Source organism: Gymnoscopelus microlampas, assembly GCF_963454915.1.
Source record: "Gymnoscopelus microlampas genome assembly, chromosome: 3".
NCBI lineage: Eukaryota > Metazoa > Chordata > Actinopteri > Myctophiformes > Myctophidae > Gymnoscopelus > Gymnoscopelus microlampas.
Window position 1 is genome coordinate 3199214 of NC_139940.1, and position 14294 is coordinate 3213507.

A 14294-nucleotide genomic window follows, 5' to 3' on the forward strand; every position below is an offset into this window, starting at 1 on the left:
ATCTACAAGCCCTTGTGAGCTTGTAGATCTGCTATTCATGGCACGCAAACACCGACGTGCAACCAAGTATAAATCAGGCTTAAGGTTCTTTGAGAACCTTAATCCTGGATCAATTCAGTTCTTGGCTGGAGAACATTTGACAGACCCTCTCTCTCTCTCTCTCTCGTCACTCTATTATTCTATCTAAATAAAGCAAAAACCTCCCAAAATATATGTACATACAGTAGGGCTGCACAATTAATATTATAATAATAAAATTTACATTTTCTTTTCTTATTCAATTCAGTCCAAACATCTTATTTATTTGGTCAGCTGGTCTCCTCGGCCTCACAGAAGAGCGTATTAATAACCACCATCTTCACAGCCATCACGCTCAGTAAAATCACAGAGGCCATTACATATAAATAATATGGTAAATGTAACGGCTTATGACGCCCATAAGCTCAATGAGAAACAATTAACAGAACGATAAAAAAATTAAATTACACAAAAACAAAACAAAAAATCATCATTTACCAATAATTGTGATTAATAATCATGGTTACATTAAGCAGAAATAGTCTGAGATTATCACTTTATCCATAATAGTGCAGCCCTAACATACTGTATATATATATATCAGGGCTCTTCAACGTTTTCAGGCCAAGGACCCCCTAGCTGAGAGAGAGATGAAGCAGGGACCCCCCTCCTCTATATTGTATGAAAATTGTGTTTCAGATTAAACTTTTTTGTTCTCTTGCTCTGCTCTTTTTCCCCCCCTGTACGCCTCTTTGCCAAAAATAGCCGATCTACAAGCTCACAAAGCCTCGCAGCGCGAGGCGTTGTGAGCTTGTAGATCGGCTATTTTTGGCTCAAGTTCTCCTCAGAAAAGGGATATTAGGTGGTTAAGGTAAAAAAATAAATAATCAGAACACAAAGATTTGGCGGACCCCCTGTAGTAAATCTGAGGACCCCCCTAGGGGTCCCGGACCCCCTGTTGAAGACCCCTGGTATATATCATATTGAGTTTGCCGTCACAAGCCTTCATACGGCATCAAAAGTGGCCAAACATTGTTTAGGAGAACGCTTGTTAAGCATATTGTGCCCGTTTATTTATTTAGACCCAAAAAAATGCAACGTCAAATTTACGTCATCTTTATGCACTTTTCTGAGGGGGGTGGGGGGTGGGGGGGGGGCGTGGGGGCTTGTTTACATCTGAACAATATGGAAGGACGCGTTCAAAGCCTGGAACATCTGCACGGGCGTGGCCACCGGTGCGTTTTCCACTATGAAACATTCATCGTCGTCCATGTCCGCTTTGCCGCCCTCGCCGGTGGGGGAGCGGCGCGGCGCCGCCGCCGCCGCCGCCGCCGTCGCCGTCTCCGTCCGGCCGGCCAGCCCGACCGTCTTGGTGGCGGCGGCGGCGGCGAAGGCGGCCTTCATGTTCGCGGCGGCGGCGCCGGCCGGAAAGCTCGACATGTACTTACTGTTACCGTTACCGTTCAGATGCAGCACGGGGTACGACGGGCTCTTCACCGGCGCCGACGGCTGGGTCAGTTTCCTGAAGCGGTTGGGCAGCTTGCCCAGCTGCAGCTGCTGCTCCACGAACTCGCGCGCCTTGGCACACTTGTGCCTCTGGAGCATCTGCAGCGCCTCGAAATCTATGTGGCAGATCTGACACGTGAAGCCGTTCTTTTTGTTGTTGTTGTTGGCGCCGGCCATCATCATCTCCGTGGCCTTGTTGGCCAGGTTGGCCAACATGAACTCTGTCTGCATGCGTGCGCTGGACTGCAGCGGCCTGGGGAGCGACATGGAGGAGGAGGGCGGCGGCCGCTGCTGCTGCACGACCTTCCTGTACGAGGAGGCGGCGTTGTGCGCCCGGGTCAGATCGATTTTACTATTGTTGTTCGCCCTGTTGGCCAAGTTCATTCTGTTGGGCTGTTTCCTGTCGCTGAACGGCCTGGCCGTGATCAGCCTCATCTTGAGGGAGGAGCTGAAGGAGTTGTTGCACTGGTGGTAGCGAGGCACCGACTTCTTGCTGGAGAGGAGCACGCCGCACCCGATGCACCCGAACACCTTGTCCGTGATGTGGGTGCTGTTGTGGTGGGCGGTGAGCTCGCGCCGCGTCCTGAACCTCATCTCGCACTTGCCGCAGACGAAGCGCAGGTCCTTGTCGAAGCGGCTCTCCAGCTTCTTCACCACGACCACCGGCTGATACAGAGTCCACAGGTCTGCGGTGGGAGAGCCCGCCGTCGACAGCAGAGGGCCCTGCTGCTGCTGCTGCAGTGCGCCGGGCCCTTGGTGCGACGCCGAGGGCAGCATGGCGTTCACCTTGGACGCCACCGACGGCAGCATGGCGTTCACTTTGGCGCCCGTCGCCGAGGAGGACGAGGAGGAGGAGGAGGAGACGTGCAGCTTGGAGGCCAACATGAAGGGCGCTCGCATCTTGTTGGCGAGCGCCTCGTCCGGGCCCCTGGGGGGCAGCGTCCACATGCTCTGCATGCTCTGCATGCTCTGCTGGGGGTGGGGCTGGGCGTGGGCGGCGGGCGCCGCCAGCCTGCGGAGCTGCTCCTCGTGGCGGTGCTGGGTGACGGTGCGCCGGTGGACGATGGTCTTGTGGTCCAGCACCCGGTGGCCCGGCTCGTGCGTGCCGCTGTGGTCCTGCATGATGGGACGGGACGATGTGAACGTTTTCATGACACGGTTATTTTGTGAACCAAAATAATTGCGATTTACAATGTTTGTTTTCTTTACATTTTTATCCCACGATTTTGTAACCCATTTTTTCCCCCCAGTGCCAATTGTCTATGTAATCCTGGGCGCTACACTCCCTCTGCCAGCCTAGGGAGAGCCGAGCTCATGCCTCCTTCAATGCATGAGAGCTAGCAAGCCGCTTCTTGTCACCTGACAGGGGGGGGAGGTTCCCTGGTAGGACGTAAGCGCGTGGAAGGAACACGTTATTCCAACCAGTTCCCTTCCCCTCCATCAGGCGCCCCGGCTGACCATGGGGGAGGCGTTATAGTGACCAGGATTACTGCATGTTTTTGTGAGGGTATTAACTACCCTAGGAGACACGGGGAGAACATGCAAACTTCACACAGAGTAGGCCCTTTCACCAACCCTGGGTATGGGCGCTGATGACGCGGAGGAGAGAACACGCCCCCCCCCCCCCAGCGCCCACAGCGTCCCCGGCGGGAATCGAACCCAGGACCTTCTAGCTGTGAGGCGACAGCGCTACCGTGCCCCCCTGCGATTTACCATATTATCGCGATAATTAAAAATGCCACTTTTTGTTAAAGCACTTGAACCCCAGCGTCCGTAGTCTGGGGTGAAACATTTGCCATAAATAGCAGATCTACAAGCTCACAACGTGTCGCAGCTTGTAGATCTGCTATTTTTGGCAAAGAGATTTTAGAGAGTAAAAAAAAAGGCTGTATCAAGTACGTTCTTTACAAGTGCGTTTTACCAATTCTAGAGGGTTTAAGTGGCACCGGATACGCAGCTCGGTAAAAGTTGAATTGATCCCAGTGTATTAGACCCTCAAGAAAAACACGGGCAAAGATCCTTGATTTTGCAGGCTAAAACTCTTGATTATGCGGTCTAAAATCCTTGATTTTGCAATGAAATATGCTGGGTTTTTTTTAATTTTATGCAGGGAAATTGCGGGAAGTTGCTCAATATGTGGAAATACGCAAAATAGGCGATATGCGGAAAGTTGCGGAAAATGCTAAATATGCGAAAAGTTGCGAAATATGTGGAAATATGCGATGCACATATTATACGATGCAAAGCGCATATTATGCGATGCGGCCTTTTTGAAAAAAACATTACCCCCGCATAATTATGCTCCATTTTGCTGATTATGCGGTAAATTCGGCAAATGTTTCTGGAGGGTCTAGTGAATGTAGGAAAGGACAATTTCACGATAAAGCGATAATAACGATCACCGCCCCCCGTCCCGTCCCGTACCTGCATGTCGGCGTAGACGGGGAACTCGGTGCCGCAGGAGCAGATGAAGGCGGCGGCGGGGCAGGAGTGCTCCTCCAGGCGCACGCGGCTGGGGAACATCTGCTCGCAGCTGAAGCACAGCTGCGGCTGGTCCTTCATCACCTTCATGGTGAGGCCCACCCGGGGCCTCTGGGAGGACTTGGGTCGGCCTCCCACGCTGAACTGGCTGAACATGACGTCGACGACCAGACCGGACCGGACCGGACCGACCGCTGGGTCTTCTCACTGCTGTCCAGGCGACCTCGATCTCAGCGGTGTCTTCTTCCTACGGACGGGGAGAAGAAGTTATAATACTTTTTTTGTCGCACAGAAATCACACGAACCCCCCCTTGATCTAAGGCAGTGGTTTTCAACCTTTCTTGCGTCAAGGACCCCCAAATTGACACATATTAGCCAACGGACCACCATCTGAAAAGATATGCCAGGGACTCAACCATTTTTGTTTCTTGGGGGTCCCAATCTACACTGTATCACCATCATCAGTGTTCATGTAACTCTGAGAGTGTACAAATGGAACCAAATGGACCCGTTAGGGTCCATTTGGTTCCATTTGTACACTCTCAGAGTTACAGACATATAAGGGTCACTTTGGTTGCTAACTATTAATTTGGCTGGGGACCCCCTGGAACCCCGCCAAGGACCACTGGTGGTCCCCGGACCACTGGTGGTCCCCGAACCACTGGTTGAAAACCCCTGATCTAAGGCAGTGGTTCTCAAGCTTTATTGATCCATTTCCGGTTCCGGTAGTCGGACAGGAAACGGAATTAAACTGGTTCCGTTTTTTCCCCCGATCGTATCCGCTTCCTGTCTGGGATGCGGTTTTTAAGTCGATTATCTCGGCTGTTGTTTTTCTCCTGGCGTCGCACGGTCTAACGTTCTCCGCTGTAACTTCAAGATGGCGGAACGTATAGGGTCGCGGTTTTCACTGCTCCGCTTCACACAGATCCCCTGTGTGCGTAGAACCAAATGAACGCGCGTTTTTTTTACCGGATTTAGCGGGGTCTATGGCGACATGAAAAAAAAACAAAAAACAATAAAACCTTGGCACTGGTGAGTACATTATGAGATTAACCTCTGGCGTTCAATGTGTTCATTTGAAGTAAGTGTTGCCGAGCCATGTTGCCCAAGAATTGTGGTCCAAAAATAAACAAACTGTCTCGGCCATATTGTCAGGGAGGAGGTTCTGTATCGTTTATGATAGTCAGTCCCTTATATTTGATACGGTCTGTTTCTGGAGAAAATGTAACTAATTCGGCGGAAGTAACATTATCGTTTTCTCACCGTCAGTTGATGCTTCATATCCATAAGAGTCAAACTGTTTATTTTTGGAACAGTTCTTATTTGACGCGATATTAACCCATTTAGACCTGGAACGCATCTGTGTCACTTTAGATGTCTTTTGCTATTCAAAAATATCAGATATACAAGCTCATAGTGCAGCACCGAGTGCCGCGCTATGAGCTTGTATATCTGATATTTTAGAAAAATCTTGAAAACATTTTTTTTTAAGCATTATTTTACACTTTTGGCTATTCAAAAATAGCCAATAGCCAAGAGCTTGTAGATCTGCTATTTTTGAAAAATCATACTTTTTTAGCAAATCTTGAGATTTGAGTTACAAAAGCGAAACTCGAATCTTTGCTTCTGGGCGATTCAACGGTTTTTCGAAAAAACTTATGTCGCCATAATATCAGTGGTTCTTTTTTCCCATGTCAAGGACCCCCAAAATGACATGTATTTGGCCGCGGACCCCCATCTAAAAATATATGTTCCAGGGAGCCCCGGAAGCAAAGATTGGAGTTAAAAATGTTCGCTTTAAAACAATATATATATATATATATATATATATATATATATATATATATATATATATTCAAAGATTTGCACACATTTCCACGATTTTTCAAAAAGAGCAGATCTACAAGCTCGTAGCGCGGCACTCGGTTACTGAGTCATTTAGATAGTATGTTATGTTGTAGAGACAGATTCCAGGTTCATTTGTTGACCTGGCATCCTACAGTGTGTATAGTTTCAATGTACAGATTATTGATCCTTGGTTTACCTATGATTCTAGACGACCATTTCTATGCATTTGATGCATTACCTCGCGTTTGCCTCGCTTACTGCAAATCGGTCTGGATTAAATGCCTAAATTGTACACGGACAGACCTGTTAGGGTCCGTTTAGAACCCCCTCCTCAAGGAACCCTGGGGGTCCCGCCGGACTGGACCCCACTTTATGAGAACCACTGGTTTAGTAAGGGGGGGGGGGGGGGGGGGGGGGTCTAATTCTTCTTCTTCCCTTTCCTGAAAAACGTTCAATGATGGATGGAAATGGTGGAGCTTGAAGGATGAAACCCAGTTAAACACCACCTGTGAACCTGTTGTGTGACAATGATGATTAGGATGAAGCCAGATTGTCATTCTAATCTAATCTAATCTATATATAAATGCACCATTTAATACACATATAAAATGTCAGCTTAAGTAGTTAAATATGCCAGTTAGCACCATCTATACTTCCATACATAATGACAGATTATTGCAGTGTTATTACTCTTATTAAACAGGGCGACGGATTAGCTAGTACATTGGCTCTCAAAAGTGGCGTCCGGGGGGGGTCCTTGAGGGAGTTCCAGGGGGTCCCCAGCTAAATGATAGATGGTTAGGAACCAAATGGACCCTTATGGGTCTGTAACTCTGAGAGTGTAACAAATGGAACCAAATGGACCCTTATGGGCCTGTAACTCTGAGAGTGTAACAAATGGAACCAAATGGACCCTTACAGGTCTGTAACTCTGAGAGTGTAACAAAGGACAGAGTTACATTATAAAATGTCTCTGGGTCCCAGAGATGGAAATGTCACTGAATGGGGGTCCGTAGCCCTAATGCATGTTAAACTGGGGGGTCCTTGAAAATGATTGAGAATCACTGCTAAGGGCCGTAACATTCATCTCTTATGGGGGGTCCCTGGCTTATCTTTTCAAAATGAGGGGTCCGCGGGCTAATAAGTGTCAATGTGGGGGTCCCTGACACGAAAAAGTTCAGCGAAACCACTGAGCTAGTGCAATGAAATAATGGATTTATAACAACTTTATAAAAGCCTCTCTGTGTCTCTAGAGAGAGACTTGTGTTTCTAAACAATAATGTTTAGTTTTTAAACATCTGACACCAAAACGGGTTCTTAAAGTGGGAGGGGGGGGGTCCTTAGGGAGGGGGTTCCCCAGCAAAATGTGTTACTATAGCATCACAATCATTTGAACCACTTTTTTTTAATACTTTTGGCTGTTCAAAAATAGCAGATCTGGCTGCTTGTAGATCTGCTATCTATAGAAAATTCGTGAAAATGTGTGCAAAACCTGTATATATATATTTAAAGCGTTCACATTTGTAACTCAAAAATCTGTGCTTCTGGGGGTCCCTGGAACAACACATCTTGAGATGATGGGGGGGGTCCGCGGCCAAAATACATATCATTCAGGGTGGTCCTTGCCATGGAAACAGTATGAGAAACACTTGATTTAACTGAAGGAACATGAGTTTAAACCACACACACACATTTATCTCAACAACGTTCAAACACAATGTGCTACAACAAGCTGCTGCTAGCATTACTTAGCGTTAGCATCGGCTAGCATTAGCATTAGCACAGCGGTTCGCCGGATTGAATAGGGGAAAACCCATTACTTGAATGGGAAACCATTACTTAGCATTAGCATTAGCATTAGCACAGTGGTCGCCGGATTGAACGGGGAAACCGTTACCTGTGAGACGCGGTCTGACGTCCGGTGCGTGGCGCGGCGTCCCGTCTGACCATAACACACGTCACACAGTGTGTGTGTGTGTGTGTGTGTGTTTAATAACGACGTTATAACGGGTCTGTGTCTGTTCGGTGTGGCCGGGCTAACGGGGGGCTAACATGCTAACAGGCTAGGCTAGCAGCAGACCAACCACAGAGCAGCTCGAGCTACCGACAGACACACAGATGGAGAGACGAGCTTCTTCTTCTTCTGCACTTTTTTGGCGCGTTTTCTGTCTCAAGCCGCCCAGCCCGGGGCGCCGGGTTTGTGCTGCTGCCACCTGCTGGACGGGAGCTGATGATGATGATGATGATGATGACGACCAAGGGGGGCGGGGCGTTAGCTGCTAAAGAATGACTATTCTCAAGTTACCTTTTACATTTGAAGGAGACAAGGACCCACGGTTATATGTAAAGGGATAATTGTCACCGCACCGGTAGTTGTTGAGAAATAACACCCGACAGGATGATTAAACCCCACCCCCATGATCCTGAAGGGGGTTATTACACGGCTACTTAAATACATTGAGATTAATTAATGATAAATTAACAACAAAACAAAGTATTTCCTTGTTACAGTAATGAACGTATTCCATAAGTCTGTCAAGCGCTGTCAAGCGCAACATCATTACAATCAGCTTACAGGTTACTGGTCAGGGGCGGAGGTTAGGTGTCACAGGGTGGCACTGCCCCCCCCCCTGTAATCTGATTGGCCACCCTGTGTGCCCCCCCATTACTGGTATGAAAAACAAGAAATATGTACAATAAACAGTTCGGGCGGTGTTAGGTTAAGACTTTGACAGGGGCCAGTTTGGAATTACAGCCTCCTGAAGCTGTTTTTTTTTTTGGGCAGTTTTGAAAGTGAGTAGGGTTTTACACTCCTTTACTCCTTTTGGTAGGGCATTCCTCATTTCTGTGGCAGCATAGCATGAGTTCATTCCCTTGTTTGTGCCAAATCTTGGTTGGACATGATCAGTCAGGGACATGCACAGATAGACTCTAGGTGGTGCTAGAGCACCTGCCCTTTGCCCTCTTGACCAGAAGTGCCCTTTTGAAAAAAATAAGTCTTCAACAGGGGGTCCGGGACCCCTAGGGGGTTGTCAGAGTTACTACAGGGGGTCCGCCAAATCTTTGTGTGATATGACTTAACCACTCGAAACCTAGCATCCCTTTTCTGAGGAGAACTTGAGCCAAAAATAGCAGATCTACAAGCCCACAAAGCCTCGCGCTGCGAGGCGTTGTGGGCTTGTAGATCGGCTATTTTTGGCAAAGAGGTATAGGTGTAGAAGGAAAAAAGAGCAGACCAAGTAAACAAAAAAAAGTATAATTTACTTGAGCACCTGCCCCTCAAAATGTCTGTGCACGCCACTGTGATCAGTGGAGCTGGCTCTGGTGTTTGTGGACTTCATTTACGTTTTTGAAGTATTTTGACAGGCACATGGGTATCCCAATGTTGTGTCGTAGCTTGTAGACCAGGCCCATTGCAAGTTTGCTGTACCCTCTCTGTCCTCAACCCTGAGCCATCCCACCCTGGCATAATGAGCAGGGGTTAGATAGGTTGTATGTATGTTTAAAGGCCAAGAAGTAGCCTTACTAGTACTACTAGCCTTGTTGTTTTCCCTACTATTTCAAGGAGATAAGTGTTTGTTTACATGGCTGTCATGTTGGATACAGCATAACATTCAAGCAGCGCAGCAGGTGTTCTGAGTCTTTGATTAGACAGAGGTCATCATTATCCAGAAATAACACACCGCTGAATTCAGCCATGTAACTTATTTCCGTGTAATAAGCATTATTAAGGCCATGGACCCCTGTTTGATACCATTTATTCATCTCTGTATCCTGTGTTCTTTTCTCTTCTTCCCTACCATCCTACTATGATTACCCTACCCTACTCCAACCTCTATCCTCACCAAATACTCACTTTTTTTTGTATACCTGTAAACCTGTAATGTTTACATTAAAGGTGATTCAGATTCATCTCTGGAACCCCAATCTACACTGTAAAATCCTCAGTGTTAAATAATTTAACTCTGAGTTACAGACCCATGAGGGTCCATTTGGTTCCTCACTATTAATCATTTAGGTGGGGCCACCTGGAACCCCCCCCAAGGACCCCTCAGAGGCCCCCAGACCACACTTTAAGAACCCCAGGGCTAAATGGTTGAATATTTGATCGACCCTTTAAGTAAGATCTGTAACTCTGAGTGTACATATGGCTCCATTTGAACACACTCAAGAGGCAAATCAAAACTCAGGATTTTAAATGAATTGGGGGTCTGTGGACAAATGCTGAAATGAAAAAAAGGGTCCATTTGGTTTCATACTGGACGTACTCTGTGTTACAGATCCATAAGTATTAAGGGTCTTCCGGTTCCCAACTATCAATCATTTAGCTGGGGACCCCCTGGAACCCCCTCAAGGACCCCTGTTGATAACCAGTGAGTGAGATGGATAAATATAGGACAAGATCATCTAAGGGAAATTACAATATTGTAGAAAATGTATTTTCCACATTTGTTTTCCGTAATATTTCATATCATTCTAGATTCATTCCGCATAGGGAAATATTTCAAACGTTTTTTTTTTTTTTTTTTAATCTTGATTACAGTATTATACATAATGTAGGTGTATGACGTTTTCCACAATATTCCTTTGATGATCCTGTGTGTGTGTGTGTGTGTGTGTGTGTGTGTGTGTGTGTGTGTGTGTGTGTGTGTGTGTGTGTGTGTGTGTGTGTGTGTGTGTGTGTGTGTGTGTGTGTGTGTGTGTGTGTGTGTGTGTGTGTGTGTGTGTGTGTGTGTGTGTGTGTGTGTGTGTGTGTGTGTGTGTGTGTGTGTGCATCCAACAATAGCTTGATGTTTACACGTATTTGAAAAGTTTCACCATATGATATAAGCAAAAAAGTTGAGTGGTTAACATAACCTTTACTTGTGGGTGGATGTATCTGTAATTAGGTGAACAGATAGATATATACAGTCTCGTTAATCCATAGACATACAGCTGACAGGTCTTACATTCAACCAAACGAATCCATTTCAGAAACAGACTGTAAAAGAAATATAGTCCAGAAATAATAAAGTGTTAAAAATGAGTTCAGCTTGGGGCCAGTTCATTTCGAGCAACCATTGAGTCTACTGCCATCTACTGGACAGAAGTTTAATCATTTCTTTTACATCAATGTAAAACCACTGGCAATATATTCAGAGCTGAATTCATCTCCTTGAAAATATCATCATATACGTACAGCTGATGTCTACTATTCACTACACGAAAGCAGACTCATTTTTCAAATAAAGGATTATTCATTTTTCCAAATGAGCAAACTCTCAGCTATAAAATGGTGTATAAAGAGAGTTTAACATTCAAGACATGAGATACCAGAGTCACTTGAAGCACAGAATGTTACAGTTTAATCAAATACACTCTGCCCTAACGGTTAACCCATTTAGATCCGTGTCATTTTACAGATTTCTTTGGCTAGCAGTATATAGAATATACTGTGAAGTTGTTCACACAAAGTTAGGTGACAGCTACTGAAGAAAGGTGCCGGTGGTGTATACAACATACCACGTTTTGTTCTGTATTTTTATGCACATGTACATTTGATTTGATGATTCTCTTTTCATTCTCTTTTTGCAATCTTTCTTTAAATCTTTTTACGTTTTCTTTATTCTACTGTTATTACTTATGCTGCTGCATTGTCTGAAGGAAGCTGAACCAAAATAACTTTTAGTCTTATGTACCTGTACACGAGATGTGACAATAAAGTACAACCTTGAACCTTGAGCTTGTAGATCTGCTATTTTTGAAAAATCGTGAAGATTTATGCACATCTTTAAATATATACATATTTTTAAAGCAAACATTTGTAACTCAAATCTTCGCTTCTGGGGGATTCTACAAATGTCTTCTAAATCCTAACAGTTTTCTGAAAAAACGTATTTTCCCTTGGTCAAGATCTTTCAAAAAAAAATAGCAGATCTACAAGCTCGTAGCGCGGCACTCGGTTAGCACACATGTTGCTAAAACCTGACGGGGACAATTATCTACAAACATGAATAAAAATAAACAAGTGGCAATGGAGTATAAACTATTGACTCAAGATCTGTAGTGTTTCATAATTGTGCTTTACTGTTCCCTTAGGACGCTACATCGGCATAAGATCTTTTATTCAAGTTGAGCGTATTTCATTGGCTTCATATTTCATATACAGTGATGGAAAAAGTACTCAAATGTTTTACTTAAGTAAAAGTCCGGAATAAGTAAAAGTCCGGAATTAAAAATTGAGTTGAGTAAAAGTACAAAAGTATTGGTATCAAAATGTACTTTAAAGTACCAAAAGTAAAAGTACAGAAATGCTTGAAAATAGCAGATCTACAAGCTCACAACGCGTCGCGATGCGACGCGTTGTGAGCTTGTAGATCGGCCATTTTCAAATAGCCTAGGTATAAAATAGGACGTAAAGTGGTTAATGTATGTTTTTTTATAATGTAAAAAATTATATCTCCAAAGTAACTAAAGTTTTCAAATAATTGTAGTAAATTGAGTAAATGTACTTAGTTACTTTACACCACTGGCTATATATATATATAATATATATATATATATATATATATAATATATATATATAAAGACATACAATACAAAAAATGATACAGAAGACATATATATATATATATATATATATATATATATATATATATATATATATATATATATATATATATATATATATATATATATATATGTCTTCTGTATCATTTACAGTGAATTGTCCTGTTATCAACTAAATCTAAAAAGGGAAGATAATTGAGGTTTCACTACATGCAAAGGAGAAGCTGTGGCATTCACCTGCCCTGTAAAACACAACGGCAGTGCAGTTAGACACACATTTTAAAAAGCAGGTAAATGAGTACAAAACAGACTTTCATTAAATCTCTTTTCATCTGGTGAGATGGGTAAAGATAAACGGCTCCTTTATGTAGATATACAAAGTGAAAAAGACAATAGGTCCAATGCATATGAATCATCTTAAATCTCTATGTGCCAACACAAATGTTGCTCGTCGTCACCAGGCTGTGCAGTATTGAGATAAAGGACTGGTTATAATAAGCTATTTAAAACCAGCACCACACAAAATGGAAAAGGAGAGACACAAAAATGCACAAATGTTTTACATTTATTAAACTTGTTAACAAGCAAACACAAGCTACGCTACTACTTCTATGATAAAGTCTGCTTTAGCTATTATTAACCATTCTGATACGGTACTCAGAAATATTTACAAGATATTGTGTTTTCTGACGGTATGGTTTAACCCGGGGGCAAAAATCTAAACAAGTTACTTCTTTTTACAATTGCAACAAAAGTCTTAACAAGTTACTGTGTCTCTTTTTACAGTGGGCAACAGTTATAATAGTTGGGAAGTTCAACCAAAATCACTTTATGGCACAAAAAAACAAAAAAGACATTAAACTGTATATAATATCAAAAATGATTGTGAACACTTCAAATCCCACCCTGTGCACAGCGTCACGTCTAAATAAAGTCCTAACTGGCTTAACCCTTTAAGCCCTGAAGAAGCATCTGTGTCACTTTTTGATTTGAGCTAAAAAGCATTATTTTACACGTTGGCTATTCAAAAATAGCAGATCTGCAAGCTCATAGCTACGAGCTTGTAGATCTGCTATTTTTGAAAAATCTTTATTTTTTTGCAAATCTTGAGATTTGAGTTACAAAAGCGAACATTTGTAACTCAAATCTTTGCTTCTGGGGGATTCAACAGTTTTTTGAAAAAACCTATGTCGCCATAATATCAGTGGTTCTTTTTTCCATATCAAGGACCCCCAAAATGACATGTATTTGGCCGCGGACCCCCATTTAAAAATATATGTTCCAGGGACCACCAGAAGCAAAGATTCGAGTTAACATTTTTCGCTTTAAAACAATATATATTAAAAGATTTGCACACATTTTCACGATTTTTCAAAAATAGCAGATCTACAGGCTCGTAGCGCGGCAGTGCCGCGCTACGAGCTTGTAGATCTGCTATTTTTGAATAACCAAAGTGTAAAATAATGCTTTTTAGCTCAAATCAAAAAGTGACACAGATGCTTTTTCAGGTCTTAATGGGTTAAACATGGTTTGCCTGGTCAGTTTGTGCATAATGCTGCTTGTGAGCGCGAGGATGCGGGGGGGGGGGGGGGGGGGTTAAATCCGACTCCCGTCTTGTCTCGCATGAAGCTAGGACCCCCCCCCATAGCTGAGAGAGAGATGAAGCAGGGACCCCCTCCTCTAATATTGTATAAAATTGTGTTTCAGATTAAACTTTTTTTTTGTTTACTTGGTCTGCTGTTTTTTCCCCTCTCTACACCTAAACCTCTTTGCCAAAAAATAGCCGATCTACAAGCTCACAACGCCTCGCAGCGCGAGGCGTTGTGAGCTTGTAGATCGGCCATTTTTGGCTAAAGTTCTCCTCAGAAAAAGGGATGCTGGGGTTCAAGTGG

The 14294-nt window shown here is 44.0% G+C and overlaps 1 protein-coding gene and 1 long non-coding RNA gene across 2 annotated transcripts; both read right to left on the reverse strand.

The window, feature by feature from the left end:
• Positions 1 to 855: 855 nt before the first annotated feature.
• Positions 856 to 7935, reverse strand: LOC311042823 (uncharacterized protein). Its single transcript, XM_084053845.1, has 3 exons — positions 7751 to 7935; positions 3949 to 4252; positions 856 to 2640 (listed from the first exon to the last, which is right to left on the reverse strand). Exons 2-3 carry the CDS (start codon positions 4159 to 4161, stop codon positions 1189 to 1191), a joined length of 1665 nt encoding a protein of 554 aa, XP_083909971.1. The 5' UTR covers positions 4162 to 4252; positions 7751 to 7935; the 3' UTR covers positions 856 to 1188.
• Positions 7936 to 12949: 5014 nt separating this feature from the next.
• On the reverse strand, positions 12950 to 14139 carry LOC311042123. The gene is made up of 2 exons (XR_014600459.1): positions 13928 to 14139; positions 12950 to 13353 (listed from the first exon to the last, which is right to left on the reverse strand). It is a non-coding gene; the product is annotated as an uncharacterized lncRNA (long non-coding RNA).
• Between the last annotated feature and the right edge of the window lie 155 nt (positions 14140 to 14294).

What these genes read in the sequence shown, in the direction of transcription:
- LOC311042823 (XM_084053845.1), bottom strand. Translation starts at nt 4,161, where the DNA reads ATGTTCAGCCAGTTCAGCGTGGGAGGCCGACCCAAGTCCTCCCAGAGG. An exon ending in CCGTCTACGCCGACATGCAG is followed by an intron (nt 2,641 to 3,948) that starts GTACGGGACGGG and finishes CCCATCATGCAG; the next exon opens with GACCACAGCGGCACGCACGA.